General features: G+C 36.0%; 1 protein-coding gene across 1 annotated transcript; it reads left to right on the forward strand.

Moving 5' to 3' along the window:
• The first annotated feature begins 11746 nt into the window (after positions 1-11746).
• Positions 11747-12604, forward strand: LOC131857828 (uncharacterized). Its single transcript, XM_059210567.1, has one exon. The coding sequence runs from the start codon at positions 11747-11749 to the stop codon at positions 12602-12604; it is 858 nt and encodes a 285-aa protein (XP_059066550.1).
• The last annotated feature ends 2116 nt before the right edge of the window (positions 12605-14720 follow it).

Consider the following 14720-nt stretch of genomic DNA (forward strand, 5'->3'; position numbering starts at 1 on the left):
TATTAACATTTAAATTGTTTATAATTTCAATGTCATAATCATGTAAAATAATAATAAGCATCATATAATTATTCTAGGTATTAGTTTTATATGTGGTAAAAAATATGTTATTACAACTTGTCATGCAATTTAATATTAAATTTTATTCTTTATCATGAATTTTTTAAGCTTTGTGAGAATTCTACATTTTGTTTTGGTTTAGTCTCATAGTTGTAGTTATGAATATCACACTTACAACAATATTTTACTAGATATTATTTTGAATTTTCTCCATGATCTTGAACTTTGCATCTCAAACTTTTATAATCTTGTTCACCTCTAATATATATAAGAATTATAGTTGTTAAAAGTCACAATATTCTACTAGATAAATTGTGTTCTGTTTAATTTCTGCAATTCTTTTATTCACATTCTTCAAAACTCACAATTGGTATCAGAGTTGGGCAAAGCTACAGGTTGGGAATTCAGTGATTGAATTTCTTGAGATATGGAAGAAGCGAAGATAGATAAGTTCTCTGATCAGAACTTCGGTTTGTGGAAGGTGCAGATGGAGTCTTTGTTGATAAAGAAAGACCTTTCACTCACGCTTCAAGGGAAAGTGAAGAAGCCATCTACGATGGCTGATGAAGATTGGGAAAAACTAGATAAGAAGGCAACAACAAATATTTTTCTCACGTTGTCCAATAATGTCCTCTTCAACGTCACGACTGAAACAACAACGAAAGCGGTATGGGATAAACTTACAGCCATGTATGCAATGGCATCAGCTGCAAATAAGGTGTTCATCATGAAGAGGTTGTATAAACTCAAGATGAAGGAAGGAGGCATCATGGCGAATCACATTAATGAATTTAACACTTTGATCAGCCAAGCAGATTCAGTGGGAATGACACAAGATGATAAGAACAAAGTCATTCTCTTGTTATTCTCTTTACCAAGCAGCTGGGATTGAGTTGTAATAGCGGTTAGCATTTCGGTATCCGGCAAGAACAAATTAGTTTTTGATGATGTGGCGACTACTCTTCTTAGCGAAGATATGAGAAGAAAGAACCAAGATTCCTCATCCGATGAAGCCTTAACAGTTGTAAGCATCGACAATAGAGGAAGAAGCCATAATAGAGGAAGAAATAATTATCATAGAAGATCCAAATCAGCTAGGAGATCGAAGTCTAGAGGCAAAAATAGTGACTGTTGGTTTTGTGGTAAATCAAGTCATATGAAAAAGGATTGTAGAAATTACAAAAAGGCACAAGAGAAGGTGTGGGACAATGAAGCCAATACCGTCTATGAAAAAGATGATAGTATTCTAGTTCTCTCAACCGCTGACACCACTTCGGATTCATGGGTGCTTGATTCTAGTGCATCCTACCATGCTACTTCATGCATGGAGGCGTTCATGAACTACCAAGAAGGTCAATTTGGAAAAGTCTTTCTAGGTAATAATAAAGCTTGTGAAATTACTGGCAAAGGTGACATTTTGTTACTGATGGAAGGAGGAAAACAATGGTTGCTAGAGGATGTTAGACATCTCCCAAAATTGAAAAGAAATTTGATATCTGTTGGTCAACTTTTTGCATAAGGACTTCATGTCCATTTTCTTCTGGATACTTGGAAGGTAACCCAAGGAACCATGTTGATTGCCAAGGGTAACAAATTGGGTACCCTCTATGTATTTGAGGGTCGCGGTGAAGTGGGAGCTGCAATGGCGGTTGAAGACATTGAAGCGATCCTTTGGCATCAAAGGCTTGGTCACATGAGCAAGAAAGGGCTCAATGTTATCCTCACACGAAATCAGCTTTCAAGTCTCAAAGTTGTGGATTTAGGTTTCTGTGAACATTGTATTTATGGCAAGTAGAATCAGGTCATCTTCTTGAAGATCGATAATGAGAAGAAGGGTACACCTTTGGAGCTGGTTCATTTGGATGTCTTCAGACCTACTAAGGTAGCCTTCTTTGGAGGAGCTAATTACTTTGTTACTTTTTTAGATTATTATACAAGGAAAGTTTGGATCTACATGCTTGCAAAGAAATCAGATGTTTTTTTCTAAATTTAAATCATTCAAAGCTCTTGTTGAAAATCTGATTGGGCACAAGATTAAGTGTTTAAAAATAGATAATGGAGGAGATTTTTTCTCCTCAGAATTTGATTCTTTTTGTGCTAATAACGGTATTCGTAGAATTAAAATCATTTTGTTTACACCTCAAGAAAACGGAGCTGCAGAGAGGTTAAATAGAATGATTTTGGAGAAGGCACGATGTATGCTTTCAAATGCAGGGTTGGGCAAAGAATTTTGGGTGGAAGCATGTAATACAGCAGTGTATTTGATCAACCAGAGCCCTTCATCATGATTGGATTTTGGTATTCCAAAAGAGGAATGGCTAGGGAAGAGGATTTCTTACTCACACATTCGGGTATTTGTATGTGAAGCCTATGCACATGTTACGAAGGAAAGAAGGACTAAGTTGGATCCCAAATCTCAAAAATGTATTTTTGTGGGATATGGAGAAGACCAGTTTGGCTTTCGATTCTGGGATCCTATTAATTAGAAGATTATATGGAGAAGAGATGTTGTTTTCAATGAGAAAACATTTCCATCCCTGCAAATTCAAACATTACATACTAAGGAACATGTGCCCAGTTTTGTGTTTAAAAACAATTCCACACAAAGATTATTTGGCAGAAAATTACAGACAGTGCCTTATGTCACTCCTTTTACACCGACCCCCATTTTAGTTCCTCCATTTATCTCACCAATGAATTCCTCAAAGTTTGCACCTTCAAGTGTAAACAAGGGCTGCATTGCAGTGTAGTTCCTGCCAAAGCTGGCAGGGCAGTTGTAGAAGAGAAGATTAGGATAGCACAATCTAGACTATAGAAAAATGCTCTGATCAAGCTACTAACATGAAAGACTAAGGGCTTAGAACAGAGCATGAATTCATGTCTATGTTTTCCATTAATGGCACAAAAGAGAAAACTTAGAAAAGATCAAGAGTACTAAGAGTCAAGCATTACTTATTTAAAGTGTGTTGAACTGCAATCATCATTCACAATCCAGAGTCTATTTTCATTTTGCTATTCTATATCATTGTTTAGTGAACAATTGAGAAAAAGAGAGAGTATATTAATCATCAATTCAATATTCCCTTTGGATGAAGTGTTGTTGCTAAACAACTATATGAATCTTCATCAAAAGAATTAAAATGAGAAGATGAAAATGACATTTACAAAATTTGCTCAAACCTATGTATGCATGTATATATGTACATACATTTCCACAACCTTTGCTAGCATCCTCCCTGTTCGTGCCAAAATGGCAGCTTTGAAACAAGGTATGGACATCCATCAAAGCATGAAGGATAGAGGATTTTTGTCAGATGTTGCAGTTGCAACTGCTCTGGTACACATGTATGAAAAATGTGGAAGCAGGCAGGGCACACCAGTATCCCTGAAAGAAATGTGGTCTCAAGGACTGCAATGATCGTAGGAATTGCACAAAATGTACTTGTTGAAAAAGTTTTAGAGACTTCCAAGCAAATGCAATTAGCAGGTGTAACACTGTAAAGTTAGATTCCACGACATTTGCTAGCATCCTCCCTACTCCCGATAAAATGGGATCTTTGGAATAGGGTATCTATATCCATCAATGCAATATGGAAGGTGGATTTTTGTCCGCTTGGAAATGCTCTGGTAGACGTATGCAAAATGTGGAGGCACAGACAAGGCATGTGGACTGTTTGACAGAATGCCTCAAAGAGATGTCATCTCATGCAATGCAATGATTGCAGGATATATAAACAATGAATTTGTTGAGAAGGCTTTAGAAACTTTCAAGAGAATCGAATTGCTTGTGCCAAAATGGCAGCTTTGGAACAGGGCAAATAATCCAAACTGAAAAATATTTACGAAAGAAGAGAATGCCAGTATTACCCATTTTCTAGAAGTCTCTAGATTTAAAAATCTACAGCAGCTAGGAAGTTTTGCGAAATAGTAGCATTGTCTTGAAGAAAGTTGCAGTCCTCTGTTTGGTCTAATGTGAGTCTCAGAAATATCAAATAATATAAATAACTAAATAAATATGGACAGAAAAAAAGAGGAAATAGGCAAAAGTAAAGATTGTTTAACATTGGCCCAAATCAAAAAACAGTTGAAATCTCCCTATGGCTCGATGCCATGGCCGCTGCAACCTGTTCTTGGCCCTCTGTGTGGACCTATGAAACATTGAGCTAAACCCATGGCTGATCTATGAGCTTGCATCATGGGTGAAACCCTAGATAATCATAGAACAAAATCTATTTTCAAACATGATAAAGGGAAGATGTGCAATGATCTGAAACTTAGCAAAGGACAAAATGAATTTAGCCAAAATGGCAAAGCATTGAACAGACACGTGGGCTTGAGAAGTACTTTTTTGACACGTTAGGTTTGTGTGTCTCTCTTACATGTAGGCTCCTCTGTTTTCCTGCAGTCTCCAGCATACTTGCATGGTAATTCCCAGAAATGAACGCACTTAAGAGGTGGATTGGACGGTGCACAGGCATTTCAAGCTTGATATTTGTGTGTTCTCTCCCATAGGGGACTGCGAATCTACCTCTGAGTGCTCTGAAAAACTGACAAACCAATCCAACTTAGACACTATAAATTTTTAACTGTAATTAATTAAAATTTGAGCAAGTTTTCATAACAGATATAGGGTAAGAAATTTAGACAAACAAATCTGAACATTTGATTGGCTGCATCAATTTAGATTAATCAGTGGTTAAGATGAAGCCTCTACAATAGTTCCATGCGGGGCAGGAACTAATAATGTTGCATATTCTAGCAGCAATGAACACAACAGACAGCCCGATGGCATCTTTGAGGAAGTATCCACGCGGGTAGACAAACGTCTGATCAGGGGATAGCGCATATTGTCCACACTCCCTTGAAAAATGTTCACACTCCCCTCCTGTCAGCACAGGGGATAGCACATAATGTCCACACTGTCACGCATGATGTTCACACTCCCCTCCCGTCAGAACAGGGGATAACGTCTCATGAACTAGACGGTGGCCAGGTATCATATACGATTCCTCCAATCACAAGTGCAGAGACTATCTACGGGCCTGTTGCTATCTACAATTGGGATGTAAACGATCCCATTCCAAGATCATCACAAGTGGTCAATGTTACACCACCCACAAACAACAATTATGATGGAGAGGGAGACTCCTTTAATTCCAATGATTGTCTCTCTCATAATAGTCATGACATTGATGGCTTAGATAATTCAAAGCAAACCAGAGAAAATTTGCAACCAGTGCAAGCCGTTCTATGTAATCCCTCTCAAAATGTTAATAATCAGAGTCATGGTAATGATTTACGAAGATCCACAAGGCAGAGAAGAATTCCAGCTAAATTTGATTGAGTTATTGTTTGTTGAAGAGGCAAAACCCACCTTATTGATTTCTGAACATACAGAGCCAGCGCATTTTAAAGCCGCTATTGTTTTGGGATTGGTTGCAGCATGGGATCTCGAGCTTGAACAGTTGGATGTTAAGACTGTCTTTCTACATGGCGATGTTAATGAGGAATTGTATGTGGAGCAACCTGAAGGGTTTGCCAAAAAGGGCCAGGAACATCTTTATTGCAGATTGAAGCAAAGCTTGTACGGGCTTAAGCAAGCCCCAAGACAATGGTACCTTAAGTTTGATAAATTTATGACTAAGCATAAGTTTATACGCTGTGAATTTGATCCATGTGTCTATTTCAAAAAGCTTCCAAATGGTGATTTTTTTATACTTCTCATCTATGTTGATGGCATGCTAGTGGTTGGCACAAGCATGAGGATTTTTCATGAGCTTAAGACTCATTTGGCTAATAGGTTTGCCATGAAAGATTTAGGGGCAAAAAAAAGAATTCTTGGGATGACTATTTCTCGGGATAGGAAGAAGAGAGAAATCAGGTTATCTCAACAAGATTACATTAAAAATATTGTGGAGGATGACGGATGATAAGCCTGTAAGTGTTCCTTTAGCCTCTCATTTTCGTTCATCCTCTGAAATATGTCCAAAAACACACGAGGATCGGGAATTTATGAAAGACATTCCTTATAAATCTAATGTTGGGAGTACTATGTATGTTATGGTTTCCACTCATCCGGATATTGCTCATGAAGTGGGAGTGGTGAGCAAATTTATGTCTAATCCTGGTAAACCACATTAGGGGGAAGTCAAATACATTTTATGTTACCTAAAAGGAACTTCTGATTTTTGTTTATGTTTTGGAAAGCATAAGGCACAATTGCAAGGATTTGTAGATTCTGATCTTGGTGGAGATTTAGACAAACATGAATCTACTTTTGGTTACATTTTCACATTTGTTGGGGCAGCAATTAGTTGGGGTTCTAAATTGCAACATACAGTTGCTCAATCATCTGCAGAGGCTAAGTATATAGCTCTCTCCGAGGAAGCAAAGGAGATGGTATGGTTGCAGCTTTTGTTTATAGAATTGGGCTTGAAGCAATCAAATTGTGCTATGTTCTCTAACAGTAGTAGTGTCATATTTATGACCAGTCATTATACATCTAAGCGTTTCTCTAAACATATTGACTTACGTTGCCACTATATTTGGCATGTAGTTGAAGAAAACAAGCTTCATGTAGAGAAGATTGACACCAATGAGAATCCAGCTGATGCTCTCACCACGGTTGTTACACAGGAGAAGTTCAAGTTTTGTCGAGCTTCTCTCGATCTTTCCAAAATGTGATAATAAGATTAAGTGGAGGAATATCTTTTTTGCATCAGTCGTTGGCCTTCATGTGGGAAATTGTTGGGGGTGTGAATTCCAATGGACTTCTTCCAAATTCCCACCAACTAATGACCTTTCATTTCTTCTTTTTGGAAGCTCTTTAAAAGAGTTGAATGGTTATTGTTATCGGTGTTGCTTAAAATCTTAATAGTTGTTATGTATGTATATTTTCAGAACTGTGATTATTTAATTAAGAATTCCCCTGCTTCAAGTGTGGATGTAGGCAAATTGCCGAACCATGATAAATCGTGTTCTTCTCTTTTTCATTGTCTTTTATTTCTCTATTTAATTCCTAAAATTCTTTTATTTGCATTCTACAAAACTCACATCCCCTTGTTTTTAAACAAAGTGTATTATATTCTAAGGAACATTCCCTATATTTGGTTCGCCCCACCCTTCCCCAAAAATATTTTGGAAACATCGCCTACCATCCTTGCCCTTTCACGTGTCGAAAAGAAATAAATGGAAACATTCGGGGACTCTTAGGCTTTTTGGGCTCGTGTTGTAGGGAATATTGTAAAGAAAAGATTCAGCAAAGCAAAACATGACATATCAAACACTAGAGATTTGGAGGAGATTGTTGACGAAAGAGATCAGCATAGTGGAGATAGAGTCAAAAGCACTATCATTTAGCGAAAAAAATGAAGTGATTTGAAAATATGAAAATCTAAGTATAAATAATACAAATTAATTTGAAATTTTGGAATTGTGAAACACCTTTGCAATATCTTGTGAACAAAAATATTAAATTTGTAACAAAATCATAAAGTAATTTTTTAAAACTTTTTATTTATTTATTTAACCCTCGAATAATTATTCATTATATTTTTATTAATTTATTAATAAATTTTATGAAGTGTGAAATTTTTTTTTCACAAAGATAATTAGATCATATGTTAAATTACTTATTATATTTATGTGAGAAATGAAGAAAAAAATAAATTTATAAACAATTTAAAAAATGTACTGTAAATATAAAAAAATTAAACAACTAGCATGTTATTTTTTGTATAGAATGTTAAAAATTGTAAATAACACACATACTAATTGATTTTAAGCATTTAAATTTTATGAGTTTTGAATGAGTAACAAGATAAATTCATTTATAAGTTTTATAGTTGTAGACAAAAATGTCATCACCCATGTTTGGCACCTAGAGTGCAAGACAAGCACAAATTTAAAATAGTTTTATTTTTTATAACGATATGTTGATTATGTTTTGTTTTTAATACATTTGATCATAGATGAGGCTATATGCTTTGCTCCAGTTGTTTTTTCATAATTAAATTTTAATATATATATATCTTGTAGTCTACATAATCATTTCTTGTTTTTAGCTATCTATTTTTTGATGGTGTATTTTAAAAACAAAGAAAGTTTACATAAGGCTCTTAAGAGCCTTCCTTGTCACTAAATCCAAGATTGAATCAAAAATGGAATTTGCGAATTTCAAGAAAAGGCTTGGAAAAATTTGAGTGCTCAGATCTAGCTTTCTAAAGCAAAGGCTAATGCACAACTCTTAGCTTGGAAAATTTTGCATTTTGAATTGCCAGTCGGAGATAGGTTGAAATATTTGATGAATCAACCAAATAAATGTCATTTTTCCATTAGGATAAAAATTTGAAACACATTTTTTGGAATTATATTTGGGCTAAGCAAAAATAGAATGTTGTTCTATGTTGTTCTTTATTATACCCAACTATTTTTGGCCATGTTTTATGTGGTTGAGTCTGTGAGACAGATTATATTACTTAACATTTGTCAAAGTAGATGCATGGCTATGTTTTCTAACCATAAGATTCATCAATGAGAGATTTTAAGTTTTTACTCTAAGGTCATATTTTAGACTATATTTTGTGTTCTCAATTACAAGAGTGTTTCAAAGAACAATGGAAGATCAGCAACCAACATGATAGAATTAAGTTCCACCTGCTATAGCCACATAAAAGTGATGCTTTATGTTTTAAACAACTTTAGAAAATAGAGGGAAGGGCTCGTTACTCTTTACACTTACCATTATATTTTGTTATATTCTACAGTAATGGCATTTTGTATGCATGTCTACCAGTGTTGCGTCTATGGAAGATGTAATCGTTGGGTTTCCTGCAAGTGGAGGGATGGATTGGAAACATCATGTCTTTGATTTGGCGTTAATATGGATTTAATTTTTTTTGTTGAATAGTAGCATATCTTGGAAAATCTAAGTTAAAATAGTTAATGTTCATCTGTGATGGGTGATGAGTTAATCGATTCTTTATTTGGTGATTGCATATCCATTTGAGGGAGAAGGATATGGCCCATAAGTGCACCAGAGGAATGGCTCCCACGAAACAGCTCCAATATTAGGATTCAAAATCTCATTTAAGGTTTGAGAGTTTCGATTTGTGATCTCTATGGGTAATTTCATTATGTTTTCTTTGTTTTAGCCCTATGTTGCTTCACATGGTAGGCATGTGAATTTTAAAATCTTCTTCCTCGACGCATATTGTAAAGCCCTATGTTGGTTCATATTCGATTAGTCTATTTTTCTTTAAGTGTGATCTTACATACAACATGTACTCAAAATGATGATAACTCGAGGTTATAAATATTTCAAACCTTTAATTTATATTTATTTATTCCAAATCCAGCTAATTTATTGCTGTTGTTCTATTATGATATCTGCCCTACTTAGTTGCTCTGTAATGTATTCTCTATTGGTTATATTGCTATTCACATAAAAAATTCTACATATCTGTTGGAAAAATCTGGAGAAAAAAGATCGCCATGAAAAGTAGCCTCATCAGCCAGTCTAATGGAGGGTTTATAATCTGGATACAATATTTAGTTAATTTAAGTTTGATTCTAATTAAATTCAAAATTGTGTACAAGAGAAGAAAAATTGTAGTTTTAACAATTTTATGCTTTCTTTTACAAACTTATCAATTCTCAGATTTATCAATTTTGAGTGCTTATGCCTTGATTCTTTTAACACAAAAAGATAAAAAAATATGTCAAACCTGGTTAGCATTTCTCTCATTTTAGAGTAATTAAAATGAAAGTTACTTAAACTAAAATGATTTTAATGAGATAATAGATGGAAGGAAAAAGCGCTCTACAAAAATTGGGGAAGGCAGATGAAGGAGATGAAGGATCGCAGGAGGGAAACCAGGATGGATCGGACTCGGAATGGTTTACAGGCAGTAAAGATGATTTTGTTATTGATCTGTCTATGGAAATATCGGCAAAGAAAGCTTTGTGGGAGGATTTTGCAGTTATTACAAGGATAATTGGCCCTAAAATGACCCAAATGGAAATCAATAACTAGGTTTTCAAAAATTGGGGAGAGACATTGTGGTTAAATATATTCCAAAAGGTTTTTTTGTGGTTGTCTTTACCTAGGAATCTGAAAGATGTTGGATTTTAAATCAAGAAAATTGGTTTGTTAATGGCAATCCAATTTATTTACAGCCATGGACCCCGAATTTTGACCCTACTCCCTTAGTGGTGTATGACAATTCGGTACATGGATTCGGTTGTATAACCTTCCAATTGAATATTGGGATGATGTGGTTTTGGAAAAAATTGGAAGATCTTTGGGCAATCTATTGGAAATACATGAGCAGATTATTGAAAATAACCTTTACAAATTTGCAAGATTGCGAATCGATGTGGTCCAAAGAGTACCAACACAGATAACTCTTTCTATCGTGATAGGCAAATAGAGGTAGCAAGTAGAGATTGAAAAGGTTATTACTCCCTGCTCTAGATGTGGCAGACTCCTTCATTCAGTGGAGAATTACAGAATGTTTGTCAGAAGAGCAAGAGGTGGCCCACCCAAAAAGGAGAAGAAAGTATGGAAAAAGATGGAAACTCAACCGTCACAAGCGGTTATTATCAAAGATAACTCAAACAAGGGAGATGGAATGTCAAATTTGAATAATGAAGCAATCAATGCTATTCCTTTGGATCTTTCTTTGAAGAACCAAGTGTTGGAGGTTGGCAATTCTTCAAAAGATGGTTGATTGGAGGTAGGGCCTGGCTCTAATGGGTGCGACAGTTCTATTGGAATAGACAATACTTCCATGCAAAATCCTCTCATTTAAGGATCATCGGATACTGAGTTTGAGTATGATATGTGATCAGAAGAAGAATTCAAATCAGTAGATGAATTAGACAATGTGGATCAAAGATGTATCGGTCAATCTGTGAACACTCTGTTAGGGAAAGCCAAAGGGGTGCGTGGAAGAAGGACCGATAGGCAAGTGAGAGAGGACAAAGCCAAAGAGAAAGGGATAGTGAGTGTCATTGAGTTTATGAAAAATTCCAAGGGAGGATCTGTCTCCCTTGGTGAGACATGAAAATAACTACTTGGAATGTCAGGGGCCTCTCGGACCCTGACAAAAGACACTTGGTCAAACGAGCGTTAAGTAGGAGCACAAGTGAAATCATAGTGATGTAGGAAACTAAACTTAGCATAGACAACGCTGAAGGATTTTTAAAATACTGTAGAGATTGGGAAGGAGTTTTTCAAGAGGCCAATGATTCTGCAGGTGGGCTAGGAATCTTATGGAAGCCAGATAATGTGAAAGTTATTCTTTCTGAGAAAGTAGAGAATTGGATGATTTGTAATGTTTACAGCATTAGGGAGAATTTAGAGTTTCCATTAATCAATTTATATGGTCCAACCAGAATAGCAGAGAAGACAAAGGTATGGAATATTCTTACAAATAAGATTAAGGATTTAAATAGTGACAGGGTTGTTGTGGCAAGGGATTTTAATGCCTTATTAGATTTGGATGAGAAAAAGGGGGATCTGAGAATGACTAATAAGGTGATGGATGATTTCAGAGACTTTGTTGAATGAAATCATTTAGTGGATGTTGTGCCCAAAAATGGTCGATACACATGGACCAATAGAAGAGTAAACTTTGCAAATGTTTTTGAAAGATTGGATAGGCACTTTATTGGAGAATATTGGATGGGGTCTTCCTTCCAAGCGAAGGCATGCATTATCCCTGTTTCATTTTCCGATCATTTCCCTATGGAATTAAAGTTCAGTGAAGGCCTACCCAAGGGGATGGGCGGCCTCAAATTCTTAAGTATGTGGTGGAGAGATGGGGAGTTTCTTTCCAACCTTGAATGGTGGTGGAAAGAAAGTAATATATTCAGGGGTACCCCTAGCTTTTGCTTTGTAAAACGAATGAAGTTTATGAAGGAAAAAATCAAAAGGTGGAATAGAGATTGTTTCAAAAACATTTCTAAAGAAAAAAGTCGAATTGAGGAAGCACTATTGCAAATAAACTTGGACACCATTTTGAGGGGAATGACCAATGACATGTTCCTGAGAGAAAAAGCGCTAAAGGAGGAGCTGGTAGAGGTTTTACTAAGAGAAGAAATATTCTTGAGACACAAGTCCAGAGAACTCTGGATCAAAGAAGGAGATGCAAATAAAAAAAAAATTCATGCGTCGGTCAAGACAAAGCGTGATAGAAACAAAATTGAGACTGTCATGCATCAAAATGGCAAATTTAATTCTTCCTTTGAGGCTATAGAAGAGATAGCAATTAATAATTTCAAAATATTGCTTGGCAATGACAATGGAGTGAAAAATATTCAATCGGCTCAGATGGTGGATGTTATACAGCATGAGATCTCCGATGAGGATAACAAATATATGTTGAGGCCTTTTTCTAAAGAGGAAGTGAGAAAAGCAGTGTTTGACATGCATCCAAACAAAGCTCCCGATCCAGCTGGAATTACAATGGAATGTTTTCAGAAATGTTGGGGTTTTATGGGCGATGAAATCTTTAAAGTGGTGGAGGATTTTAGAAAATAGGGGAGATTTGTAAAAGAGATCAGCCATACTAACATTGCCCTTATTCCAAAGAAGCAGGACTGCATTTCAATGGCAGATTACAAACCCATATCCTTATACAATTCTATATATAAAATCATTTCCAAGTCGATGGTGAATAGACTCAAACCAATTTTGATGAATATCATCTCGTCGGAGTAGCATGGCTTTACCCCGGGGCGAGAGATTACGAACAATATAATCATGGCAGCGAAGACTATTCATACAATGCATAATTCCAAAGCTAAAGGTATGATCATTAACCTAGATGTGAGCAAAGCCTATGATCGGGTATCATGGAACTTTCTTTTTGAGGTTCTTAAAAAATTTGGCTTTAAGCAAAGGTGGTTGGATTGTATAAAACATTGTGTTTCTTCTGTGAATTTCTCTGTGATTGTCAACGGGACTGTTAGCAGTTTTTTCCAAGGTACTAACGGGTTAAGACAAGGAGATCCCCTGTCACCATTTTTGTTTGTATTGATAGCAGAAGTGCTTGGAAGGAATATCAAATATAGAGTTGGACAGGGGGCATGGAAAGGTATTTCTATCAATGGGAATATGGAACCTGTGTCACATTTGCAGTTTGTGGATGACACAATATTATTTGGAGAAGCTTCAAAAAGAGAAGCTCTGATAATAAAAAAGGTGCTAGATGATTATGAGGAATGCTCTCGTCAAAGCATGAATAAACAAAAATCGATGATATATTTTTTAAATTCTAACAAAAGGACACAATTGAAGATCATGAGCATCTTGGATTATGGTCAAGGTTGTTTTCCAATAAAATATTTAGGGGTGCCATTGTTTACTGGGAGAGTTGACACTAAAATATTGGAAGAGGTGATAAAAAAGTGCCAAACAAAATCAACCTTTTGGAAAAATAAATGGTTGACTCAAGCCGAGAGATTACAAATGATCAGGTCGGTACTCTCGGTTGTCCCAACTTATTTCATGTCTTGTTACAGATTGTCTAGCAAGGCGGCTACTGCTCTAGATGGGATGCTGAAAAAATTCATTTGGGAAGGTCATAAAGAGGAGAAAAAAATTCCCTTGATCAATTGGGACACAACATTTTTGTTAAAGGAAGATGGTGGGGCTGGATTGAGAAAAATGAACCTTCAGAATTTGGCACTTGGTGCTAAATTAGCTTGGAAAATGTATAAATATCCCCACAAGAGATGGTGCAGACTGATGACAAATAAGTATCTGGATGCGAATGAGCCCGAAAGAATATTTACTATGGAAAACACCACATGAGGTTCACCAATTTGGAGATTTATTTGGGAGAGTAGGAAAATAATTACAAAACCTCTTACATGGAAGATTGGCGATGGGAAAAAGGCTAAATTCTGGAGAGATTCTTGGTGTGGGGAGGAGACATTGGCAGACGTGATGGAAGATCAAGATTGGGTTAATCAGGTGGAGGCAGAGGTAGGTATGTTTGTGGTAGACTATATCGAGCAATTTGATCCCCAGAAGGAGCCGATTATTTGCAAAATGGTTGGCTTATGGAATATGGGTAACTGTTTGAAATTGGCAGAGATTTTAAAAGGCAGGAAGGTTCATATCTCGAATGAGGAGGAAACACTTATATGGAATGCAGCGAAATCAGGTAACTACAAGATAAATTTGGGCTATGAATTGCAAAGAAGGAGACAAAAGGACAGTAATTGGCCAGCAATCCTATGTTGGGATGAAAGGGTGTTAGTGTAGGTTTTTATTTCCTAGTGGGTTATTTATTTTTCCCTATATTCCTAGGTTTTTTCTACACTTCTTTTAATCTTGCTTAGGTTAATAAATCATGCTTAATTAGGTGAGTGGTTATGAGGTGTCACCTTCCTACATGTGTGCATCCATTTTCTATCTTGGGAAGATACTTGCTATCTTTAGTCCAAGAGATGGTTGCTCTTGATTGGTCAGTATTGCCACCTCTTCCCTCTCCCTGGTCTATAAAAGCATGCTACCTGGCTTGTATTTGGCATCTCTTGATTTTGCATCCTCTTAATGCTATTTTGCTTCTAGCATTTGCATTACTCTCTTGGAGACTAACTCTGTGTTGCTACTTTGATTTCGCATCATTTGCATTCATAGTTTAGAT

The sequence above is a fragment of the Cryptomeria japonica genome, chromosome 8, assembly GCF_030272615.1.
Source record: "Cryptomeria japonica chromosome 8, Sugi_1.0, whole genome shotgun sequence".
Taxonomy (NCBI): Eukaryota; Viridiplantae; Streptophyta; class Pinopsida; order Cupressales; family Cupressaceae; genus Cryptomeria; species Cryptomeria japonica.

Bases quoted from the DNA above. Each gene is read 5' to 3' on its own strand.
- LOC131857828 (XM_059210567.1), top strand. From the start codon at position 11,747: ATGGGGTCTTCCTTCCAAGCGAAGGCATGCATTATCCCTGTTTCATTT.